This window comes from Vombatus ursinus, unplaced genomic scaffold (assembly GCF_900497805.2).
Source record: "Vombatus ursinus unplaced genomic scaffold, bare-nosed wombat genome assembly UNPS02014877.1, whole genome shotgun sequence".
NCBI classification, from domain to species: domain Eukaryota; kingdom Metazoa; phylum Chordata; class Mammalia; order Diprotodontia; family Vombatidae; genus Vombatus; species Vombatus ursinus.
In genome coordinates, this window is record NW_020954655.1 from 2,459,693 (window position 1) to 2,468,960 (window position 9,268).

The 9,268-nt window shown below is 38.0% G+C and overlaps 1 protein-coding gene and 1 pseudogene across 2 annotated transcripts in view; both read left to right on the forward strand.

Moving 5' to 3' along the window:
- Positions 1–9,268, forward strand: part of REV1 (REV1 DNA directed polymerase) — a 126,376-nt gene that overhangs the window by 58,947 nt on the left and 58,161 nt on the right. For both annotated transcript variants that reach the window (XM_027842567.1, XM_027842568.1), the window contains exon 4: positions 6,018–6,186. In XM_027842567.1, the coding sequence (XP_027698368.1) occupies positions 6,018–6,186 (169 nt within the window). The remainder of the gene's footprint in view (positions 1–6,017; positions 6,187–9,268) is intronic.
- Positions 7,045–7,494, forward strand: LOC114028328 (annotated as a pseudogene).

Below are 9,268 nucleotides of genomic sequence, written 5' to 3' on the forward strand. Positions count from 1 at the left end.
TGTGTGTGTGTGTGTGTGTGTGTGTGTGTGTGTGTGTGTGTGTGTACACACACATATACCCACACACACTCTCTTTAGTTATATGTACATGTTTCCTTTAAATAGCATGTAAACACATTTAGGACAGGAACTGTTTTGTTTTTGTAACCTCAATGCCTTGTACATGCTAAGGAGGTATTTAGTATTTAATAAAATGCTTGCTGATGCGTTATTCTTTAAGTACTGAAAGAGTTGGCAAATGCACATTTGTGGGCCACTGTTAGTGTCCTTGCAAGATTGTGGAGCAGAGTAGATATATGGCAGTATTGGGGAAGGCCAAATATTGCCTTTGATATTCAACAATATTCACTGTTTATGTACAGTGAATATTACCAGAACAAAGTAACAAGCAAGTAATAGAACCTAAAAAAGCATTTCATTCCTACCTCCTATGTAATGTACTATGTTTATACTTGAGGAGAGGGAGACCCAGATAGATAAATAAAAGAGCTTCTGACTTTAGGGAGGTGGCAGTCTAGTAGAGGAAGGGAGTTAAAGATAACTATAATGCCAAGTGGAATGTGAAAGGCTGTGTGTTAAATACTACTCTTCATTAGAAGGAGAAATTACTTTTGCCTGGAATGATTAGATAGGCCTTTTATGGAAGAGCTCACATTTAAGCTGGGCCTGGAAGGATGCATAGAAATCAGATGGATGGAGCTGTGGTAGAAAGGCTTTTTAATTTTGAGAAGAGTAAATAATGTAAGCGTAGGTACTAAGAGGAGAAAGGCTAGGATGTTGTGGTCAGCACTTGAACAGAGAATAAGAATAGAAAAGACTTACATCTAGTGGAAAGACCAGAACTTAGTAGCAACTTAAATATACAAACACCTTTTGAAGATATTGAAGTTCTGAAGAGACTTTTCCTCTGTTCTTCCCATTAGAATATTAGTACTATAGCATCTTGTTTTTGTTGTTCATTTTCAGTTGTATATGATGCTGCATAACCCCTGGACGTTGTCCATGGGCTTTTCTTGGCAAAGATACTGGAGTGGTTTGCTATTTCCTTCTCCATTGTGTCCCCATTTTTTAGATGAGAAACTGTGGAAAATATGGGTTAAATGACTTGCCCAGAGTCACACAACTAGTATGTGTCTGAGGCCAGATTTGAACTCAGATCTTCCTGACTCCAGGCTCAGTGCTCTATCTACTCCACCACCTAGCTGCCCAACTCCATTTGCTCATATAAATTTAATTTTCAAGGTTTCTCATGAGTCTTTGAAAGTTTTTTCATAAAATGCTTGGTATATATCCTTTTGTCTTTTATGTTGTTATCTAGTCCTGATAGATCTGGGAAATTTCCATTTATGATTTTTTGAAATACAGTGTCCAAGCTTTTAAAAAAAAATCATAGGGGCAGCTAGGTGGCGCAAGGGGCAGCTGGGTGGCACAGTGGATAGAGCACTGGCCTTGAATTCAGGAGGACCCGAGTTCAAATCCGGCCTCAGACACATAACACTTACTAGCTGTGTGGCTCTGGGCAAGTCACTTAACCCCATTGCCTAGACAAAAAAAAAAAATCATATTCTAATATCTCACTGTCTGGTGGAATCATTGATTTCTATTTGATGTAATTTTCAGGGAGTACATTTCTTGAGTAAAGTTTGCCACTTTGTCTTTTTTGCTCCTTATTCTCTTTTGAGTTCTTTTCTGCAGAGCTTTTATTTTGAGGATCTCTAAATTTGCAGTCATTTTTTGATACTGTCAGTTTTCTTTTATTTAAATTGGGGCTTTGTTCCAGGACCAAGCTCCATCCCATGCTGTGCTTTCACATATTTTGCCCTGTTTATCTTAACTTAGGTCATCTTGGCTTTTGGGTTGACTTCTGCCTCTCAGAATTTAAGCTATCCTGGATATCTTTTGAACCTCTTAGTTCAGAGCACTGAATCTTCTTGGAACTTTCTGCCTTCTCAGGAAAGAGAGTTAAGGACTCAGCACTTTAAGGCCTGAAGTTTCCCAGTCTGCATGCTATGTATAGCACCATGCTATTCTGGTCACTGGGCTTCTTTTTGAACATTCTGGGCCCTTCTGAGTATCCTGAGGATTTTTCAGGAAGTCTTGTCCTCTCGCTTTCTCTGGACATAGAGTCTTATAGCCCACGCATGTCTTTGACTCATTTCTGGTTGCACTGGGAAACTATTGTGTACTGTTGCTGACTTCGCTGGTGTACCCCTTTCCTATTTCCCTTAGGCTTCTGAAAGAACTTTTTTGCAGTTCAGAAAGTATTTACTCTTGCTTCTCTTTTTTTTTTCTTCTTAATTTAAGCATTTAGGATTTCATTTAAGTTCAACATGTCCAAAACTGAACTCATTGTCTTTTCCTCCCACACCTAAGTTCCTAACTTCTGTATTGCTGTCAAGGGCATCACCATTCATTCATTTTCAAAACCTAGGTGTCACACTCCTCACCCTATTTATAAAAATCAGACACCAAGTACTGTTGTTTATAACTTCTCAGTCATGGGAAGACGGTGCTTTTATTATCCCAAACTGAGAGACAGAGGTTAAGTGACTTGTATAGGATTACACAGCTGTTATGTATCTTTTAAAAAAAACTTATTTATCTATTTGTTTGTTTTTAGTTTTCAGCATTCACTTTTATAAGGTTTTGAATTTTAAGCTTTCCCCCCTTCCCTCCCCTCTCCACTTCCCAAGATGGCATGCAATCCAATATAATCTATACATGTATAATCACCTGAAATTCCCACGTTAGTTGTGTTGTGATAGAAGAATCAGAACCAAAGGGAAAAACCATGAGAAAGAACACCAAACAGAAAAAGAGAAAACAGTATGCTTTGATCTGCATTCAGACTCCATAGTTCTTTTTCTGGATGTGGATGGCATTTTCCATCATGAGTCTTTTGAAATTGTTTTAGATACTTGCACTGCTGACAGGAGCTAAGTATATCAAAGTTAGTCATCTCACAATGTGGGTGTTACTGTGTATAATGTTCTCCTGGTTTTGCTCACTTTACTAAGCATCAGTTCATGCAGGTCTTTCCAGGCTTTTCTGAAGTCTACTTGCTCATCATTTCTTATGGAACAGTAGTGTTCCATTACATTTATATACCACAACTTGTTCAGTCATTCCTCAATTAATGGGCATCCCCATAATTTCCAATTCTTTGCCACCACAAAAAAGAGCTGCTATAAATATTTTTGTACATGTGAGTCTTTTTTCCCTTTATCTTTTTTTTTTTTTTTGGTGAGGCAATTGGGGTTAAATGACTTGCCCGGAGTCACCCAACTAGTAAGTTTCATGTGTCTGAGGTCAGATTTGAACTCAGGTCCTGCTGACTCCAGGGCTGGTGCTCTATCTACTGTGCCACCTAGCTGCCCCCTTTTTCCCTTTATCTTAAGGCCATATTTGAATTCAGATCTTGGCTTCTAGTCCAGTGCTTTGTACACTGCCTAACTGCCTCTTTAAGGAATATTAATTTGAGTATTAGTGTTTTTATAATATTGGTATTGATCTGACCTGTCTGTTATGCTTTATGAGTCATTCAAGTCTTTATTTCAGTCATTATAATTTTATAATTTTCCTTTTTTTTAGTTTTACCCTCAAATATTTAGTTTTTGTTGCTATTGTAAAACATTTTTGTAAAAAAAAAATATTTTCTTGATCTCTTGCATTAAAAAAACAAATCATCTTTGTGAGTAAACCTGGCAACCTGCAACTTTGCTGAATTCATTGTCTCTATTACTTTTTTAATTGAAATGGTTGTATTTTCTAGATATACCATAATGTTATCTGCAAATAATGATTATAGGATCGTGAACGTGTAGCCTGAAGGATCATAAGATTTGGACCTGGCAGGGTCTTAAGTTATAAATTGTCCCACTCTCTCCTTTTGTTAAGGAGGAAACTGAGCACCAGAGAGGTTAAGCCACGTGCACATGGTCATATTGATAGCAAAGCTGGAGAGATAAATTCAGGTGCTCTAAATGCAAATCAAGCACACTTTCCATTATACCATGATGCCTTAGAAGCCAGACCAACCACTCATTTTATAAATGAGAAAACCGAAACTTAAGAGATTGATTTGCCCCAGATCAGATAGAAGTAGTAAATATCAGAGGCAACATTTGAGCCCAGGTCTACTTTTACTTTTCACTTTCAATTTTAGATGATATTTAAGATTCTTTCCAGTTTTGAATTCTTAATTCTAATCATCAGAAGCAGCAGAAAAGTATTTTGGCTTTCTGCAGGTGAGTTTTCAAAGAACCCTTCCTTAGGACAATAATATCAACCAATGATTAAACACAGAGTCACTTAGGTTCAGCTGGGGCCTACCTGTAGGCCAATCATTATACTTTATAACCCCATAACGTAAATAATCATTCTGATGAAGTCAAAGCATAAACTCCATTTTTCAAATCCATTTCTTCCTAATAGAATGAAGTTGTGAGCAATCCAGCAAACATTTTTAGTATTTGTTATGTTTAAGGCATTGTGATAGGCCCTAAGATAGTTAGAAATCAGGTAACCTACTCTCAGCCGTCCAGGAAATTAGTGGAAAAAGTAGTTGCCTCATAGGGGAGATTGTGATGAATGCAAAGGAAAATCTCGACTCTGAGATAATTGAATAGGGTGTGACACTCAGTTGGGAGATGAGGTGGAATAAGATCAGCATTGGATCTTAAATGAAAGGACTTAAGCAGTCAATGATAGGGTGAATCTACTCCAGTATTGTGGATCACATGAACTAAAGGCATGACGGTAGGATGAAAGTGGACATTAATTTATCAGATGACACAGTCTAGTTTTCCTAGGACATTTGGGCATTCGTTGGACAATTGGGAATTTGTGAGATATTAAGTAGAAGAGATGATATAATATCACACATAGGCACACACACATAGTACTTGACAGCTTGCAAAGTAATTTCCTTAAAATAACACTGTGAGACAAATAATGTAAAATGTTGATTTTATGATGAGGAAATTGAGGGGTTATATAATTTAGCTCATAATCACAGCTAATAATCATTGGAGCCCATATTTAAACCATCTCCTACTCTAACAAATCGTTTCACTTCCCATCACTGCCTCAAATGATTGTTGTCATTGTTGTTTGCCCTTCATTCTCGAAGCGGACCATGGCATGATGTCATTACTTGCAAGTGGATTGGATTTAAGTGAGGGACAGCTGTTCAGAGTCAGCGTTTTAGGAAGATTATAGAGGCAATAGGAAGGATGGAAGCCCCAAATTTCATTTCTTCTTATTTGTATTGTTTGATGGGAAAAGTAACGTTAATATGTAACCAATCATTAGACCATAGAATGCATAAAGCACAACTAGAAGATCAGATGTTACAGGACTTGCGCTCTAGTTCTAGCTTTTTTACTCTCTAAATGACCTTGGGCTAGATCACTTTGCCGTAATTGAGCCTCATATTTCTAAATCACCATCAAGTGAGAGTTGGACTAAGATTAACCCTGAAGATGTTTTCATTTGTGAGTTATCAAATTCAAAGTAAGCTGTTCGTTAATTCTAACTTTTGTTTGTGAGTTTCTTTTTATTCACTTTCATTCACCTACTAATGAGTTTTGAGCAACTTCTGCTATTTGAGTGCTGCTAGGATTTTTCATTGTCTAAAGCATTGACCTATTGAGTTGGTTAGAAATTTCTTCACAGGCAAATTTGTTAGGGTCCTAATTTTTGAAATAATAAAATTTACATCAATGGGTTTGGTTTATTCACTTTGAACCTGCTACACTAAGAAGAATGAAACAGAATTTCAAGAAAAGTTGCTACATGATTAGTAATAGTTCTTTGCTGTGGCAAGTATCACATGGTAGAAATTACTTTGTTTTGGTTGGACTTTGCTCATGCATTCTGCTTTACACTGTGATGTCTTCAAATCTTGCCTTAGCCTTTTTTATGGTAGCCTGAATGAAAGCTTTTATTGAAACTCATTACATAGCTCTGTGTGTGTGTGTGTGTATAGACACATTTTTTTTTTGTTAATTTTACAGATCCTTCTGCTGAGGAATTGAGGAAACTGATGATGTTACATGGAGGCCAGTACCATGTATATTATTCCAGATCCAAAACAACACATATTATTGCCACAAATCTTACTAATGCCAAAATAAAAGAACTAAAAGGCGAAAAAGTCATTCGACCTGAATGGATTGTGGAAAGGTAAGCTAAATAAACTCTTATTACGCAATTTGAGTCTTGCAGTGTATAGTTTGGAAAACAACTCATCACTTCCAAATATGTGGGTTATTACTTTGTTACAGATTTGGAAACACTGGTATTTGAACAGTTTTGTTAAACTGGAGTTACAGTCATTATGGGACCGTGGTTATCTTGCATGTTTTAATAAGAAAACCAATGTATGTTACTTTAAAGTACGTAGATTACTTGAGGTTAAAATGCAAAAGCTTCTTGTATAGATATTTTAATTTATAAATGTAGATTAAATACTCTTTCATAATAAATGGATAAAATATCCTTTACAGGATAATTAATTTTTGGCATCCTGTGGCTGACAGGAAACTCTTTCCCTCTTGTCTGATACGTGATTTTCTGATATTATACAAATATACCTGGCATGTAGGTGGTGATGTTTTATTGTTCTGTCTTTATTTATGGTCTCCCCTGGAAGTAGAAGTTTTGAGTTCTTCCAACCCTTTGAGGTTTAAGATCTCTTTGATTTTAAGAACACACAGTATAAAATAATCAAAGTATACTTCAGAATGGGTTTAAACATGTCAACAGAAGTCATGCTTCTCATCAACTGTAATTTGTTATTTGATGTAGATCCTCAATTTTCATCCTAGGTGATTTTGTTCCCCAAAGAGAAAGACATGTCTTCTTATTCTAAATCATATCTAACTTTTGCCATTTGACTAATTATTACCTTTGGTCCTTATTAGGTTGTCTCCCAACAGCAGTTCTAAAACTATTCACAACCTCCAGGACCTAGAGACCAAACAGATATCTAATCCTAGCTTCTTAAAAAAAAAAATATACGAAGGACGTGTGGGTGGTCTGATGAGGGGTGGGGCTGCTCTCAGGGCTCCTTGTGGACACGGGAAAGAGTGCTTAGGTGGAATGGGGGTGGGGTTGTACACAGTGGCAGAGGCACAGCAGCTCTGGGTGCAGGAGGCTGTGGATACCATGGTGAAAGGGCTGGAGCAGGAGAATATGTGCAGAATGCCAGGTACCTTGTTCTGGTGCAGTGCCAGCTGCTGTGAGGATACCCAGGCCCCCATGCAGCAGGTTCATTATTACTTTGAAATCTGCCATGCTCCCTTGGCCTAGGCCCAGGCACTTGTGACCAGTGACTGCAATGACAAAGACTTGATGGATGCCAGGAGCAAGGAGCAGCAGGTGAAAAGGCAGCTAGAGTCCTCTGTGACCAAATATGTTGATGTCCACGTGCACCTCATTCCTACCATGACCAAGAATATGAAGGATTCCCTGGCATCTATTGCAAAATAGAATCATTGCCAGTAGTCATCTGGGGTGGGAGAATGGGTCCATTTGTATGGAAATTTTTACCTTTCAGTGAAAATTTAAGAATGAAGAAATTGAGCAAGTTTAAAGAATACCTTTATGGAAATTTCGCATCTGCTTCTGTACTCTGTTGGTTCCATTACATGTTTTAGTTAATAGGTGAAGAAATGGTAGAAACTGGTGCTCAGATCTGGACTGGAGGTAGCACAGAGGGCTAATAGTACCCAGGCTCATCCCTTCAGTTAAGATGACTCCTATTCTGTCTGTTGGAGCACTTGACAGGCTTTCATCTGGTTCAGAGGTATTCCATTCCTAGAAGCTGGAATAGCCTTTTGGGTTTATAGGTATTAGTAGTTCTCCTCCCCAACCTACCTCATCTGATGTGAATCCCTGAGGCAGCCATCCACTTTTGTTTGGTGCCTTCACATCCACCTGATTAAGCCATGAATAACCATAGACCATAAAGCAGCAACCATGAGTTCACCACTGATTGGAAAAGAGAAACACAGTTGTGCTTTTCTCTCCAGTACAAGAACCTGGCATTCAGAGGGGAGTCTGGGAAAGAGGGTTACTTGGATTAGAGCACTGAGCAGCTCCCAGGTGATCTTTCCTTTTAATGAAGACAGTGCTCACGACAGCTTTCAGCTGGGACACCAAGCAAGATGGAAAATCTCCCAGCAGGCATGTGAAGCTCTGGTTCCTTCATGTTGGCTTTTCTAAGAATGGTGCTCACATTACCTTTTCTTAACCTTCTGAAAGGTACTGTAGGGGCAACACTTCAGTTAAAGTATTTTTTGAGACTAACATGAAACGATTTTGAGTTAAGACCAAAGAAGGCCTCTTTTTGCTTGCAGAACAATCTTAAGCCTTTTAATGAAATAGTAGATGACTGGTTTGGGGGGGAATTAGTTTTCCCTAAAGAAGAAAAAAATGTGATATCTCACCCTAGTCCTGCCCATTTGCCTTCTTCAACAGAAACAGCTTGTTGAGAGGACCATCTTAAGACAGGAAAGAGAGGCAGCTAGGCACAGTGGATCGAGCACCGGCCCTGGACTCAGGAAGACCTGAGTTCAAATCCGGCCTCAGACATATAACACTTACTAGCTGTGTGACCCTGGGCAAGAGTAACCCCACTGCCTAGCAAAAAACAAAAACAAAAGACAGGAAAGGGTAGATAGACAACTTAAACTTCTGGAATGTAAGCATGTTGCAAGGGAGAGCTTTTTTCTACCCCAGAGTATAGGAGGCAGCTAGCACCAATTAATTATCCAGTTATCACTGTTGGTTAAAACTTTATGAGCATCACATTAGTACCAGGCATTGTGTTAGAAAAGATCTTGTTCTCTTTATACCAACTTCTTACTGGATGCAATTAATATAGCCTTCCTGTTCAGTGTTTCAAGGCTTTGTCATGTTTTCCTAATGGTTTGATTAAAAAATAGTTTGATTTTTTTTTAACTTCCAAAAGAAATGCAAAGTATTATAAACCTATAGAAAAGGGGAAGATGGCTGTACATATTCACAACATACATTTGTCCCTTCTTAATCTCTTTGCATTTTGGTAGTTGGTTTCAGAATTCAGTTGAGTGTTTATGTGTGAGGGAATTATGGAGAGATATAGGAGGGAGGTAGGGATATTGTGCCAGAAAGGTTGATGCTTGCTAGTGGAACAAGTTTGGCGAATAGTTCAGATCTTCTTCTATCAAATGAGGTTCTTTTATAATCTGTGAAAGGATTCTTTGTTATGCTATTTTTCTTT